Below are 16753 nucleotides of genomic sequence, written 5' to 3'. Positions count from 1 at the left end.
AAATCCTGGAATATTTGATCTATCCGGGACCGTCACAGTTATCTGCTCTACAGACGTTGCATTTTACAGATAAGGAAATGAAACTCTAGACAGAAAAAGTGACTTGAGTCAGACATCCCTGGGCCATAGTCTCAACTCTGCTGAGGAGCTGGGACTCTGAGCCCAGGGTCCTGTCTTCCACTTCTAGGATCTTGCCTTCTAAAATATGCGTCAACATTCATCGTAAGGGTGCCACCAGTATGCAATTTTAAATGCATTCTAGAAACAGAATAAATACCCCTGAAAGGTTATATGGGAAAAAAGTTATGAAATGTTGTGTGATCTTCTTTATCAGATGATTTTCATCCTTGCTTTGGCCTTTGGTAATAAAGTTTTTCTCTTTCACATAACCTAAATAAGCTTGGTTTTGTCAGAAATAGGTGTATTTTCCTTCATAAACACAAAATGCCAGTATGTGTTACCATCAGTTACACTATAAAGCTACATACAACTTAGGGATAGGTATGGTGGCTCACAGCTATAATCCCAGCACTCTGGGAGGCCAAGGCAGGAGGATCACTTGAGCTCAGGAGTTGGAGACCAGCCTGGGCAACAGAGTGAGACTCTGTCTCTACAATTTTTTTTTTTTTTTTTAAGACAAAGTCTCCCTCTGTTGCCCAGGCTGCAGTGCAGTGGTGCAATCTCAGCTCACTACAGCCTCCACCTCCCAGGTTCAAGAGGTCCTCCTGCCTCAGCCTCCCGAGTGACTGGGATACAGGTGTGCACCATCACACCCAGCTAATTTTTGTGTTTTTAGTAGAGACAGGTTTCCCTGTGTTGGCCAGGCCAGTCTCGAACTCCTGACCTCAGGTGATCCATCCACCAGCCTCGTAAAGAGCTGATTACAGGCATGAGCCACCGTGTGCAGCCAAAAAAATTTAAAATTTAAGTGGGCATGGTGGCAAGTGCCTACAGTCCCACGTACTTGGGGGGCTGAGGTGGAAGAATCTCTTGAGCCTTGGAGGTCAAGGCTACAGTGAACTCACCACTACTGCACTGCAGCCTGGGCAACAGACTGAGACCCTGTATCCAAAAAGAAAAGAACGTCAGTTGGTGTTGGACTGTATTCCTCTTACCCTCTGCTGCAGCATCCCAGTCTCCCAGGAGAACTGCATTCTTCCGCCTTCCCTCCACCAACCCCGCCATTTATTTTATGGATAAAAAAACATGGATTGGGCGGCTTTTTTCTTTTTTTTACATACAGGTCCTTACTGCCATCTAATCACAGGTGCATAGCAGCTGTGGAGGGAACTGGAGAGGAGCATGTGCTGACTCAGTGCTTTTATCTTTGGGGCCGAGCCCACGTGAGGGGGAAAATGGCAGGTTGCACACAGAGGGAACCACCAGGGGAAGCGTTTTCACCAAGAGGCAGCTTCTGACAAACTGTGTGGGTGTGTTTTTGTCTCCTGTCTAGACTTGTGTTTGCTCAAACCGATTCTTGGTGCAAAGGGGCATCCATGATGCCTTTGTAAAAGCATTTGCTGAGGCCATCAAGAAGAACCTGCGTGTAGGTAATGGATTTGAGGAAGGAACTACTCAGGGCCCGTTAATTAATGAAAAAGCAGTAGAAAAGGTAAGTTTATTGTATTATTAAATTTCATGGTTTCAGTATCAAATGCTTAATCAGCAAGAAACACTTTGGCTGGAGCGCGTGGGTACAGATATAGAGGGGTGGGTTGACAGAATGTTACAGCTAGACAGGAGGAATAAGCTCTGGTGTTCTCTAGCACTGCAGGGTGCCTGTAATTAGCAACAATGTATTTTCAAATAGCTATTATTAGAAGAGTGGATTTTGAAAGTTTCCAGTACAAAGAAACTATCCATATTTGAGGCTACAGATGTGCTAACTACCCTGATTTGGTCATCACATATTGTATACATGAATCAAAGTATCACACCATACTCCCCAAATAATGTCCAATTATCTTCTGTCAATTAAAATTAATAACAGCTAAAAAATAAATGATGTTGAAAGGCAAAAAAGTGAAAATAAATTTTAAAGAAAGCACAGAGTATGAGAGATCTACATCTATACATGGAGTAGATGGAGTTTTCAACTATATTTTCATTAAAAAACTACAAAGGTTAAAGTAAGTTAAAAAAAAAAATAACAGCTAAAAAAATGATGTTGAAAAGGAAAAAAAAAACCAAAAACTGAAAACAAAGACGTCATTTTTGTAAAGCGCCCAGCAATCCTATTTGGAAAACAGTGGAGAAACCCGGGAAAAGTGAATTTCTGCCTCCCAGTTTCTGAGTTGCGGGTGTCTGGTCCTGAGCTGCTGGCGCCCTGCCACCGCACCGAGGCCTCCTGCAGCCTGTCACTGCAGGTCTTTACTGCCTTCCATAAATTTTGTTACAGTGGTGGTAATTCTATCCTTCACTGCCTCAGCAAGTAGGATCTTGAGACAAAGTTCCTCTTTTGGAACACCTATGGGAAGACTGGCTTTGTTTTCAGACAGTTTGCATTTCAGCTATAATTCTGACGTTGTCCTGTTCTTTCTTCTCTTGATGAAAAAATCCTGGTCAAGAACACTCCTTGGTGAAAGTATCCCAGGCAGGGGCGCAGGATCGCAGATGCCATGTTCAGGATTTAGAGATGTTGAAGGGAAACTGCTTTTAAGAAAAATTTGTTTATTTAAAAAAAGTTCTAATCCACACTACTAGCTATATGAGACTTCTCTCCTTATTCTACTGTTTAAAAAAAAATCCTTTCTGGAGTGACAAGGAACTTTCTTATAATATCAAACATCCAGTATTTTTTTTTTTTTTTTTGAGACAGAGTCTCGCTCTGTTGCCCAGGCTGGAGTACAGTGGTGTGATCTTGGCTCACTGCAACCTTTGCCTCACTGGGTTCAAGTGATTCTCCTGCCTCCACCTCCTGAGTGCCTTCCACCACGCCCAGCTACTTTTTATCTTTTTAGTAGAGATAGGGTTTCACCATGTTGACCTGGCTGGTCTCGAACTCCTGACCTCAGGTGATCCACCTGCCTCAGCCTCCCCAAGTTCTGGGATTACAGGCGTGAGCCACCACACCCACCCAGAAATGGTTTTAATGGAATATTTTAAATCAGGAAGACAGTAGAAGCTGAAGATTGTGTGTGGGAAAGAAGGGAGGAGAGGTGGCTGGAGGGAGACACACAGTCAACGCACAGCCAGCCCCTGGGTACACCTGAAGAACCAGAAGGAAGCGAGAGCCAAGTCAGTACTCAGCACCGGAAGCAGTCGGACCGCTGCTTCTCAGCCTCCTCAGAGCCTGAGAGCCAACCCCTAACTCCATGGCTGCCTCCACTCCATGGGCGTCAACTCGGCTGAACCTGCATCCATTGCCTTGGGAAACCCAGGGAAGCATGGAGGTTTGACAGAGTTCTGATAAATTTCTAGATACTGCCTTGGGATTACTCTAGATAAAGAGAATACATTAAAGTTTACATTGGTACTACCTGCATTTTACAGGTGACTTTGGACCTTGGGGAAAAACCAGAGGTATTCACTTGTCTAGTGAAGGCAATTTGGGTCTAGGCCAGCTGTGGTTCAAGTCCTAGAGTGGTGGTCCTTAACGCACACCGTGCCATCACCAGCTACGGGTGCCTGGGACCCATCCAGGAAGACGGGGTGCTAGTTTATCTGGGTGTTGGTTGATGTGGAGTAGTCCTAGGCATTGGCATTTTTTAAGTGCCCAGGATGATGCTGGTTTGCAGCCAGTCTGGGAAACCATTCTGTCTTGGAAATGTTTTCCTGACAGGAAACACACAGACGTTACCCTGCAGATGGTGCTGCATGCCAGGACTTCAAACAAGCAGACCGCGAGATCTCTTTTTTTGCTGGAAAAAAGTTTGGTGGAAACTACCTTATTTAACACAGTTCATTGTGTTGCCTTTAGTATACATACTGTCATAGAGTGGGTTCCAGGAAAAAAAAACCTGCACCTCACGTTAATATGACAAGAAAAGGGCAGAGCAGATTATATTTGGGGACCAAAAGGGTAGACCCCTGTTAAGTAGAATTATTTCTAAAATATAAAATTCATAGGAAGTAAGCCATCCCAGCTAATGGGGATTAGTTGCAGATGACGCACTGTGAGAGCATTGCAGCGGGGCGTGGATGTTAAAAGAGTGAGTCTCAAAGACAGAATGCATCCATGCCTATATTTACCTTTCGGAAACCCTATAGAAAATTCAGCTGAAGGCCAAGCATGGTGGTTCACACCTGTAATCCCAGCATTTTGGAGGCTGAAGTGGGTGGATCACTTGAGGTCAGGAGTTCGAGACCAGCTTGACCGATAGTGAAACTCCATCCCTACAAAAAAAAAAAAAAAAAAAAAAAAAAAAAAGTAGAAAAATTAGCCAGACGTGGTGGCAAGCAGCTGTAATCCCAGCTACTCAGGAGGCTGAGGCAAGAGAACTGCCTAAACCCAGGAAGTGGAGGTTGCAGTGAGCTGAGATCACACCACTGCACGTCAGCCTGAGTAACAAAGTGAGACTTGGTCTCAAAAACAAAAAAACAGGAAAATCAGCTGAAAATGGAAGGGAAAACAACTCCAGTGAACTAAACATTGTAATGAACGTCTGGAACTCAGAAGGGATTGTGCTAATAGAAGTCAAAATAGATGGGTCTACCCAGGGGAAGCCTGCAGAGGAAGTTGGTACCATTTTAAATGACAGACCGTTTCTAGATCCTTTCTAGAATTGCTGGTATAGAAAATAGGGATGGGGCGGGGAGATGAAGCTGGTTGGTTCTACTTTTGCACAATTTTCTGGGTCCTTCCCACCATCCCTACCTACCACTACTACCACCAAGACAGCAGAGGCAGTTTTTCTGGGCAGGACAGTATTTCTGAAGAAATACTATCTTCCTTTGGGAAAGGGCGCTGCTCTTACGTGAAACCTGTAAGTTAGAATAAACCCAAACTTAAAACAGAAAGACCACTCAGGACATACATCCTCAAACTCATCAACCCAGTTCTTTTGTATGTGTGTGCCCCAGACACACTGCTGGGGCTGGGAGGGAGTCGACCAAGTTAGTTAGTTTTGACAGCTCAGCCCTTCATTCAGAAAGATGAACAAGCAAGGGTCGTGGTGTGATAACCAGCAGCACATAAGAGGAAGGGGCAGGAGGAACAAACACAACAGTCCCTGAAGGAAGCAGATAAATTAGGGAACTGGAAGGAATTTTCTAAGACTCTCATCGTGTCCTACAGGAGTTTTGAGAAGACAGAACATCTGTAAACTGTTGATAAGAAGGAAGTTCTAGGAAATGAAGCGGTGAAAACAAAGTCTGTAGAAATTGGACACAACTGTCACAAGATTCAGTAGCTGAAGATAGATAATAAAATGTAGGCAATCTCATGGAGTTTAAAGCAAATGATAGGCCAAAAATAGAGTAGAAATGCCAAAAAATCAGAACTAATCTGAACTACTAATACCTGTCAGAGTAGTAGGAGTTTTAGAATAAAATAATTGAGAAGATGGAGGAAGTGACATTACCAAGTAAATTATAGATGGAAACTTCTCAGAATTAGGGGAAAATAATTATTCTGCAGATTGAAAGATTTCACCGATTACCGTGTAGGATGAATGAAAAGGGAAATATATATGTATAATTAAAAAAAATATATATATATATATAAATAATCTCCTAGGATCTTCTGTGCTCCCATAGTCTAAAATTTAAGCTATATAGCTATCACATAAAAGGGTGAGGAAAAAGCTGTCACATAAAGGGTGAGAACCATTTTTGGCTCAGACTTCATCAGCAACACTAGAAGTGCAGAAGTGCAGTCTAAGTACTGAAGGGAAGTTATTTTGGATCAGAATTCTGTACTCAAGCAAATTATCAATCAGGTGGAGTACAAGATAAAACACCAGACACTTGGTGTACGAAAATTCAGAAAGTAGACCACACTGAGCGCATCTTTTTTAAAACAACTACTTGAGGAGAATGTGTGTGTCAGAAAGCCATAAACACTGAGTTCAGGAGAGAGGACTACATGGCATGCAAGAAGGTGGAAATAACGCAGAATGCAATGAAAGCAAATCCCAGAAACAGCTGAGCCTCAGGCCTAGAAAGAAGTGAATATATATTAGACCATGCAACACATAGGAAGATCCAACACAGAGAAGAGATCACAGAGCAAGGATGAAGGTGGCGCTCTTCCTTCTGAATCTCTGCAAACGTTCCTTCTACAAAAGGAAACCAGCATGCTTTATTTTTAACCTTCTTTTAAAGAAAAAAGAACTAGTTCTAGTTTTCTGCAGTTTAAATGTTCTAAAAGATTGTATCATATGGAAAGCTGTCTTTCTTCCTCACCACGCAGGTGGAGAAACAGGTGAATGATGCTGTTTGTAAAGGGGCCACCGTGGTGACAGGCGGAAAACGACACCAACTTGGAAAAAACTTCTTTGAGCCTACCCTGCTCAGCAATGTCACCCAAGACATGCTCTGCTCTCATGAAGAGACTTTTGGGCCTCTAGCACCAGTTATCAAGTAAGATCCTCCAGCCAGCGGGGATATGGGAGGAAAAATAGAAGAGAAAAGGGGAAACCCTGAAAGATTTCTGCGCTGCTTTGAGGGATGGCTAGGAGGTACACTGCTGCGTTGAGTCCATTAAAGAGCAGAGTGCAATTTATGGGCTTTTAAAAAACAAATCCTAACTTATTTGGACCAACAATTCAACAATTTATCAAATTCCTTTTTTTTTTTTTCTTTTTTTTGAGACAGAGTTTTACTCTGTATCCCAGGCTGCAATTCAGTGGTGCGATCTTGGCTCACTGCAACCTCGCTTCCCAGGTTCAAGTGATTTTCCAACAACAAACAGCTGGGATTACAGGCGCGTGCCACCATGGCCAGCTAATTTTTGTATTTTTAGTACAGATGGGGTTTTACCAACTTAGCCGGGATGGTCTTGAACTCCTGACCTCAGGTGATCCACCCACCTCAGCCTCCTAAAGTGCTGGGATTGCAGGTGTGAGCACCCAGCCTCAAATTCTTTCATTTACTTTTTCTTCTTTTCTGCTGGCCCCTTTTTTTTTTTTTTTTTTTTTTTTTTTTTTTTTTTTTTGAGACGGAGTCTTACTCTATCACCCAGGCTGGAGTACAGTGGCACAATCTCAGCGATTCTAGTGCCTCAGCCTCCCGCGTAGCTGGGACTACAGACACGTGCCACCATACCTGGCTAATTTTTTATAATTTAGTAGAGACAGGTTTTCACTATGTTGGCCAGGCTGGCCTCGAACTCCTGACCTCAAGTGATCCAACTGCCTCAGCCTCCCAAAGTGCTGGAATTGCAGGTGTGAGGTACCACACTCGGCCTCTTAATCTACTTTTATCCAGGGTTGTTGCCAAGAAATCTGATTCTTGCTTCTTTGAAAGGGATCTACTTTTTCTGTCTAGAAATGATTAGAATTTCTCTTGATCTTTGAAACTCTTAAATTTTACTGTCTGGTATGGCACAGTGAGGTTTCTCAGTTGAGGTCCTGATGTCTTTAATATGGTTGTTTTGTTTTGTTGCTGTTGTTGTTGTTGTTGTTTTGAGATGGAGTCTTGCTCTGTCACCCAGGCTGGAGTGCAGTGGTGCGATCTCGGCTCACTGCAGCCTCTGCCTCCTGAGTTCCTCTCTCCTCTGGCATATCCAGCATTGGATTCAGAGACAGCTGGCAGCTGGTGCTGTCCGTACCATCTTATCCAGGACCGGAAATCTTTCTTATTATGTATTTCATTGGCCTTGTTACATCTTGCTTATGAAGTTTATTTTTTATTCCACTATTGGGGAAATGGATCACTTGAAGAACACTCATCTTCTTTGTTTTAATCAAAACTTTTTACCAAAAATGTGAACTGGACGTTTTCACAGGAAACTGAAGGGACACACTGGCTGGGAATGCAGGCTTTGGAGTTGACTGTGATGTAACTGTACACTTTGCTGCTTCATGCCTGTGTGGCCTTGGACAAGGTGACCTTCCTGTGCTGGCTCTGCCCAGCCCCCGTTTGCAAGCCCTGCAGAGAGACAGCTGCTTCCCACTGCTAGTAGATCTCTGAATTTGGAAATTGGCGTGCTTAGAACTTTTTGCCCCAGTTACAGTTCTTGAACAACAGAAAAATGCCACTGACATCTTATTCCTGAAATAAGATTTTAAAGCTAGAAGGGATCGCACGGGCTTCCGTGCAGTCCCTCATTTCAGAGGGGAGTAGACTCCAAGCGTCATGACATTGTTGAGTGGTGGAGGACACATTAGAGCCTGGCCCCAGCCTCTTCTGAACGTTGTCCTTCTGCTATTTAGGAGGATTCTAAGGTAGTCGTTTAATTATTTTTTTTTTTTTTTTGAGACAGAGTCTCACTGTGTCACCCAGGCTGGAGTGCAATGGCACGATCTCGGCTCACTGCAACCTCCACCTCCCGGGTTCAAGCGCCTCTCCTGCCTCAGCCTCCCGAGTAGCTGGGACTACAGGCATGCGCCACCACACCCAGCTAATTTTATATTTTTAGTAGAGACAGGGCTTCTCCATGTTAGTCGGGCTGGTCTGGAACCCCTGACCTCAGGTGATCCGCCCACATTGGCCTCCCAGAGTGCTGGGATTACAGGCGTGAGCCGCCGTGCATGGTCGGTAATCCTATTTTTGTTTAAAGGGATTTTGTTTGATGTTCTGGTTATCTCACAGCTGCCTGCATATTGGTCTGCCTTTTTCTTGTTCTCTTAGGAGCCAGTGTTGATTTGAGCATGCCAGCCTTGATTGCTGAGTTATCTCGGGGAACGGTGTTGCTTTTTTCTGCAATCTGCTCTTGGATCTCTTTGCAAAACTCTGATTGACTCCTTGTGATTATTTGGGAAACGAATCAGAAGAAAAGAAAACTGGCTTCCTTTCCTCTCCCCCTTACATATTTTATGACCTATCTTAACTTTGGCAGGTTCGACACAGAGGAGGAGGCTATAGCAATCGCCAACGCAGCTGATGTTGGGTTAGCAGGTGGGTGTTTGTCCTTGTTCAACAGCAGTCATAATCGTTTTGCTCAAGCTCATGCCAGATGTACCTTTTAAACCTCACCCTGGGTTTTGAGACAGAAGCTTCCATGAAGTATGTGTTTTGTTGCTTTCCAAGTGGTGGAACGGATTTGGATTTGTGCAAGGACCCGTTTTTTTGCTTTGTCCCCATGATACACTTTTGGGAGCTCTCGAATTACAATGTGGGCAGGGAGAGCTGTGGGGAGACGAGAAGGTGCACATTATTCTACTTTTCTAGGTGGAGAACTGCACACATCTCCAAGTTCCACATTCTCAGAGACTTAATGCCCAGAAATTGCAAGTGCTTTTTCTTCCCTTTTGCCTGGCTCCTGTAAGCCTGACAGAAGAGGAAGGGCATCAGCAAGGAGCGTCAGGGACAGTGAAAGCAGTGAAGATGGTGTATGCAGCGGTGCCTCGCTGATGGCCACCCTCCCTTTAGTTTGGAGATGGTCCAGGTGGCCACTGCATGTACTCTATAACCCTGAGAAAATTATGTCATAGCATCCACAGCAGACGAAGTACTGCAGAAGATACAAAGACATACAAGATACCACTACAGCTCTACAAAAGCTTCTCTAGCTGTAAGAGAGCCATTTATACCAAGAGGAATGATAAGCATGCCACGGGGCCCCGCAGAGGTATCATAAAGCTGGAGAAAGATGTATACACAAGGACTTCTAACCCTCAGTTCAGCGCTTGTCTCTTCCTTCTCAATGGGGTGATGGTGGAGGAAGATGTACCCTGAACTAGGTCATAAATGATGGGCAGGATTCTGGTTGTGCAGAAATTGGAGGAGACGGATTCTGGGCAGAGGGCGCCAAGGAAGTTCAGAAGCAAAGTAAGAAAGGGTGAGGAGTGTGCAGCTGACAGGTTTGGAGAGGATGGTTGGTGACTGGAGTAATGGAAGGTGACACCAGAAATGTTGGATGAAACTCTGAGGGGAGAGGGTGTTGAATACCCACTGAGGAATTTAACTTTATTTTATAATCAGGAGTCATAGGAAAAGGCTTGGGCAAAAATGTCATGTAGAAATCTAACAGGTGTGCAGAGTGGACTGAATAGTAGCAAACAGGAAGAGGGCTTTGATAGGAAATCGTGAGAGTAGGATTGAAGCAAGAGGTGACTTTGAAAGGTTTTGACATGAAGAAGTGACGAGAGCAACCTGGGATTTTATATGGGAGCAGGGAAGATTCTAGGCCCCAGTGACTGCACAGTCATCAGTGCTGGCCTCATCTTTAGTCATGATATCTCTAATGACTATTCTAAATGCCGGTTACGTCTTTTATATCCATGGCAGGATATTTTTACTCTCAGGACCCAGCCCAGATCTGGAGGGTGGCAGAGCAGCTGGAAGTGGGCATGGTTGGCGTCAACGAAGGACTGATTTCCTCCGTGGAGTGCCCTTTTGGTGGGGTGAAGCAATCCGGGCTTGGGCGAGAGGGGTCCAAGTACGGTATCGATGAGTATCTGGAACTCAAGTATGTGTGTTACGGGGGCTTGTAGGAGTCTTTGCTTCTTTAAAAACATTTAAAAGGAGGCTCACCTACATATATAGGTACGTGCCATCTGTTATTTTAAACAAACTAATAGGTTTTCAGAGTTAGGAATTTTTCAAAACTCATCCGGTCCTCGTAATCTTAAGCAGATGCAAATCCTACCCCTGCCCTTAACCTAACTAGGGACCAATACGTGCCACGTGCCTGTGGCCGCAGACTCCAGGAGAACCAGCACTGGGTGTACAGAATGAGGCCCTGGCTCCTCACCGTGGCCTGGGCTGCCTGAGAGGAGGCACAGCGCGAGGCAGGCCAGCCCCTCGGCCGTCACAAAGGCTTGATCACTGCCGGGGCCGTGGCACCATTATCCCCCACGCGGCTCCAGAATATGGGCCCAGAGCAACTTGAAGGAGACCCTTGCCTGTGACTGGCGGGCGGGTGAGAGGCCCAGCACCCCTCCCCGGCACCTGCCAGCTCAGCACCGGAGACAGCGAACGTGCCCCTGGGGTGCTGCGGCAGTTTTCAGGAAGCCGTCTTTCAAAAACAATAAATAGCACGGAATTGTCTGTGCTTCCGAGAGACATGAAGGAGCACCTCTCCCTATTCCGGAACCAGTTTTTTACTTGACGTCTTTATTATCCTAAATTTACCGCTGAATTCTATTTTCATTTCTGTCCCGTTTGCCACTTCATTTCCCTTCCTTGAGGAAACGAGCTCAAGTGTAAAGCAAAGAATAGCCGGAGCAGCTCGGCAGGGTGGAAGGCATGCAGGGGCATGGCCTGGCTCCTTCCTGAGCCGCCTTGTTCCCTGGGGCGTGCGTTCAGCACCTCCCGCCCCATGCATACAGTGGAGATTCCATACAGGCCTTACTTAGCTCCCTGCAATATCGTGAGCCAGAGAGAAACTAAAAGTACTTCACAGAAAAGTGAAAATTCTAAGGAGATACAAGAGCCATTGTTACGAGCAGCGCTGCCCGGCCCTCTTTTGCCTACTGGCAATGGCTTTGCCAAGATGGGAGGAGGCCGATGCCCACCTGCCCACCCGCCTGTGCCTGAATGAATGGCTACCACCCGTGGCCTGTTCTTTCTGTCCCGGTGTGGTGCTGCTCCCTCACCTCCACAAGAGCAAAAGCACTTTCACCACAGTCAGCTCAGAAGGGAAAGAATTTCTGTAATTGCCAATCCAGTTTGCAGAAGAGGCATGAGCCCTTGAATTTCAGGCACCTTTTAGCTAGCAAGAGTTTTTACAGCTCATCATTCAAATAGCACACAAGAAACAAAAGCCCCTATGACCAGTGTTGCCTCTCACTTTGAAAGAAAGACTCTGTAATCTTAAACAGATGCAAATCCAATTAAGAAAATTCTAAGTTCTTCTAGACATGCCTCCTAGCAGAATAAAGGTAATTCCTGGCCAAGTAGGTGGAGATGAAGCACCTTCCTTTCCCCATCTTTCTCTGTGTAGCCTCCCCTTACATCCTGTGGTTATTCTGGGTTGTAAAAGGAAAATGTGAATGAAAGTAGTGCTAGATGCAATTACTCCTGAACTGCACCTGGGATTTAACATCCCTCACTGACCCACCGGGAAGCTAAGGTCGAGTGAGTAAAGGTCTGGCAAGTCCCTGTACACACAGGGAGCTGCCTGGCACCTGGCCTGGGGTGTACCAGCCACCTCCCCAAGGAGAAGGAAGAGCTGAAATTCATCTCCTAGTGACATGGCCCTGGCCTGTCAAGAATCACATACTCAGCATTTTGACAGCATTTTGCTCTTTATTTGTAGAGTTTTTAGGTGGTTTTATGTAACATTCTAATTATTTATGATTTAGATGTATCCATCCTTTTTCTATTAAGAATACAAATGCTCCAATGTTATTTTCTCTAAGTCTGGATTAGTAATGCTGAACTGTGTGCAGGAATACTTCCTAATACATTTTTAACATTGTAAGCCAGTAGATTCTTTGGTTGGGTGGCGAATTTTGAGTCTGCCTGCATATTTGGCTCAGAGGTTCATAAATTGAGGGCCAGAGACTCATTGTAATCCCCCTGATCCATTTTGTAATTAGAGGAACTGGCTTATTGTTTAGTCAAATGGTCCTTGTTTGTGGAAAGAAGGGGAGGTGTTTTTAACTGAACATTTTGTTGTCTTTTAAATAAAGTACCCATATGTGATGTGATTTTAAAAATAAATACATTGTACAACATGGACTAGAAAAGAGCCATCACATCAGGGGTTGGCAAACTATGGCCCACAAAGCAAATCTGGATGATGCCTGTTTTTATACAACTCGTGAGCTAAGAATGGTTTATATGTTTTCAAATGACTGGGCAGAAAATCAAAAGAAGAACAATATTTCATGGCACCTGAAAATTCTGTGGAATTCAGATTTCAGTGTGCATAAATGTGATCGAGCATAGCCGTCCCTATTCATTTATGGTACGGTCTGGGCCCGCTTTCTCGGCAGAGTTGAGTCATTGGGACAAGGACAGTACAGCCTGCAAAGCCTCGAATGTTTACTGCTCATCTCCTTAAAGAAAAAGGGGGGCAGCTCCTGATCTAGACCAGGAGGGAGAGATTGCCCTTACTTGCATTCATCAGGCATTATTTCATTTTACTGGACACCTCCTGTGAAGAAAGTACTTTTCCAGCATTGCTTCCGTGAGTTCCCAGAGGAACTTCCCGGTGATGATAACGCAGATGAATTTAGCCCTATAACAAGAGTCTATTGGCCTTGAAAAAACAGGTCTCCTTGAACTTCCTCCAGCTATGCTGGGATTCTCATTAAAGAGCTAATCTGCTTCTGTTTATCCATTTCAGTGGCTTTTGAATATGACTTTATGTGAAGTGCTATTTGTTTATTCTACTAAAGAGATGCGGCAGAATAAAAATCAGAAGCAAATGTAAGCAAAACTGCTTTATTGTTAACTTCAGTTATACACTTGAAATTGTGCCACATGACTTTTTCCTCTAAAGACTGGAGCCTAGTGTTTTAATTACCTATGTGCAGCTATTTTAAATAGCACTTTACTTGAATAATACTGACGCTGTCATTGTTTCATGCCGTACTTTGTGGGATAAAATTTAGGAATGAATATGGTGAGGAATTTATAAAGTTTTGCTTTTTAAACATGTGAACATAACTTATTTTTCTAGTTTCTGACAATTGTGTGTTTCAGAGTCTAGCCTGCAGACAGAGTTGTGTGTGCAATTAATAAATGTTGAATGAACAAACTTTCCTCTCCCGGTGTTAAGGTGTCTGGCTGTGCTTTTTCTCCCTGCTTGGTGATCATTTGAGTTTTTACTTATTACACCAGTTTGCATTTGTATAAAGAGCACAATTTCTCTCCTTCCCCAGAGAGCCGTCATCAGTCAGTCCCTCGGGGAAGCAGCTGGCATGTGAAACTATGATCCCAGAACCCAGAGAAGGTCCTGTCCATGGGATACGCTCATAGAATGTTTCCTAAGCTGAACCGAGAATTTATCTAGTTGCAGGGGTGGCGGTCACAGAAAGGGGTATAGTCCAGCCACCCAGCTGTCACAGATTGGGCTCTCTCTCTCTCCTACATGCTCCACTGTTATCCATTATATACTTTTTAAACTGTTTTTTGTTTGTGTGTTTGTTTTGGTTTTTGAGATGGAGCATCACTGTGTCACCCAGGCTGGAGTGCAGTGACACGATCTGGCTCACTGCAACCTCTGTTTCCCAGTTTGTTTTGGTTTTTGAGGTGGAGCACCACTGTGTCACCCAGGCTGGAGTGCAGTGACACGATCTGGCTCACTGCAACCTCTGCTTCCCAGGATCAAGCAATTCTTCTGCCTCAGCCTTCTGAGTAGCTGGGATTACAGGTGCCCACCACCATGCCAGACTAATTTTTGTATTTTTAGTAGAGACAGGGTTTGGCCATGTTGGCCAGGCTGGTCTCAAACTTCAGACCTAAAGTGCTCCACCCACCTTGGTCTCCCAGAGTGCTGGGATTACAGGTGTGAGCCACCACGCCCAGCCTGTGTTTTTAAAGTACAGAAAAGTATGAGGGAGAAACATTCTGAAACCCTGCTATCCAGATATAGTCACTGTTCATTATTTTAGCAATATGTATTTTTATCCAGTGTTCATTTATATTTTAAGGAATTTCATGTGAGGCCAGGCACAGTGGCTCACGCCTGTAATCTCATCACTTTGGGAGGCGAAGGCAGGCAGATCACTTGAGGTCAAGAGTTCGACACCAACCTGGCCAACATGCTGAAACCCCATCTCTACTAAAAATACCAAAAAATTAGCCAGACATGGTGGCGTATGCCTGTAATCCCAGCTACTCGGGAGACTGAGGCAGGAGAATCACTTGGACACAGTAGGTGGAGGTTGCAGTGAGCCAAGATCTCACCACTCACTCCAGCCTTGGTGGTAGGGTAAGATTCCGTCTCCAAAAAAAACCCCAAAAAAATTTCATGTGGCCTCATTGAATCTGAAATTGTTTCAGGAAGCCTTTAACAAAGGTAGCATCTTCACCAGAAGAAAGAACGGTGTCACCAGACACATGTCTCCCTTTGTGAGTCCATTTATTTTATATATTTCTTTTATCCTGCTTTTGATTTTTAAAATTATTTTGCTGCCAGGAGAAACTATCCAGTTACTTCTCAATGTGTGGGTTTTTTACATGCTAGACCTAAGCCTCTGCTTAGAAGGAAATGTATGGTCATCTTCCTGGTATTACTTTCACTAATTATCATCATATGTTCACCTGTTATAGCTTCTTGATGTGCCATTTAGCTTACAACACATTAAAGGGCAAATTAGTGTGGTTTTTATTAATCAAGTATGGGAGACCTATAATCCATCACATAAACAGAGCCAGTGACAAAACCACATGATTATCTCAACAGATGCACAAAAGGCCTTTGACAAAATTCAACAGCCCTTCATGCTAAAAACTCTGAATAAACTAGGTATTGGTAGAACGTATCTCAAAATAATAAGAGTTATTTATGACAAACCCACAACCAGTATCATACTGAATGGGCAAAAGCTGGAAGCATTTCCTTTGAAAGCCGGCACAAGACAAGGATGCCCTCTCTCACCAGTCCTATTCAACACAGTATTGGAAGTTCTGGCCAGGGCAATCAGGAAAGAGAAAGAAATAAAGAGTATTCAGTAAGAAAAAGAGGAAGTCTAATTGTCTCTATTTGCAGATGACATGATTTTATATTTGGAAGACCCCATCACCTCAGCCCCAAATCTCCTTAACCTGATAAGCAACTTCAGCAAAGTCTCAGGATACAAAATCAATGTGCAACAATCACAAGCATTGCTATACAACAGTAACAGACAAACAGAGAGCCAAATCATGAGTGAACTCCCATTCACGATTGCTACAGAGAATAAAATACCTAGGAATACAGCTAACAAGGGATGTGAAGGACCTCTTCAAGAACTACAAACCACTACTCAATGAAATAAGAGAAGCAAATGGAGAAATATTCCATGCTCATGGTTAAGAAGAATCAGTATCATGAAAATGGCCAGACTGCCCAAAGTAATTTATAGATTCAATGCTATCCCTATCAAGCTACCATTGACTTTCTTCACAGAATTAGAAAAAACCACCTTAAACTTCATATGGAACCATAAAACAGCCCACATAGCCAAGACAGTCCTAAGCAAAAAGAAACAAAGCTGGAGGCATCACGCTACCTGACTTCAAACTATACTACAAGGCTACAGTAACCAAAACAGCCCGGTACTGGTACGCAAACAGAGACAGGGATCAATGAAACAGAACAGAGGCTTTAGAAATGATGCCACACACCTACAACCATCTGATCTTTGACAAACCTGACAGAAACAAGCAATGGGGAAAGGATTCCCTATTTAATAAATGGTGCTGGGAAAACTGGCTAGCCATATGCAGAAAGCTGAAACTGGGTCCCTTCCTTACACCTTATACAAAAATTAACTCTAGATGGAGTAAAGATTTAAACATAAGACCTAACACCATAAAAACTCTAGAAGAAAACCTAGGCAATACCATTCAGGACACAGGCATAGGCAAGGACTTCATGACTAAAACACCAAAAGCAATGGCAAGAAAAGCCAAAATAGACAAATAGGATCTAATTAAACTTAAGAGCTTCCGCACAGCAAAAGAAACAATCATTACACTGAATCAGCAACCAACAGAATGGGAAAAAATTTTTGCAATCTACCCATCTGACAAGGGGCTGATATCCAGAATC

At 43.9% G+C, this 16753-nt stretch overlaps 1 protein-coding gene across 1 annotated transcript in view; it reads left to right on the top strand.

Moving 5' to 3' along the window:
* The window catches only part of ALDH5A1 (aldehyde dehydrogenase 5 family member A1), a 36703-nt gene extending 22935 nt beyond the window's left edge, over window positions 1-13768 (top strand). The window contains exons 7-10 of the mRNA XM_032247623.1: window positions 1454-1612; window positions 6353-6522; window positions 8942-9000; window positions 10333-13768. Of these exons, the coding sequence (XP_032103514.1) occupies window positions 1454-1612; window positions 6353-6522; window positions 8942-9000; window positions 10333-10538 (594 nt within the window). The 3' untranslated portion in view covers window positions 10539-13768. The remainder of the gene's footprint in view (window positions 1-1453; window positions 1613-6352; window positions 6523-8941; window positions 9001-10332) is intronic.
* Window positions 13769-16753: the final 2985 nt, after the last annotated feature.

The sequence above is a fragment of the Sapajus apella genome, unplaced genomic scaffold (assembly GCF_009761245.1).
Source record: "Sapajus apella isolate SASKATOON/1434 unplaced genomic scaffold, GSC_monkey_1.0 scaffold63, whole genome shotgun sequence".
Lineage (NCBI taxonomy): Eukaryota > Metazoa > Chordata > Mammalia > Primates > Cebidae > Sapajus > Sapajus apella.
Note: the sequence above shows the minus strand (reverse complement) of the source record. Positions and strands in the feature narration are given on the sequence as shown.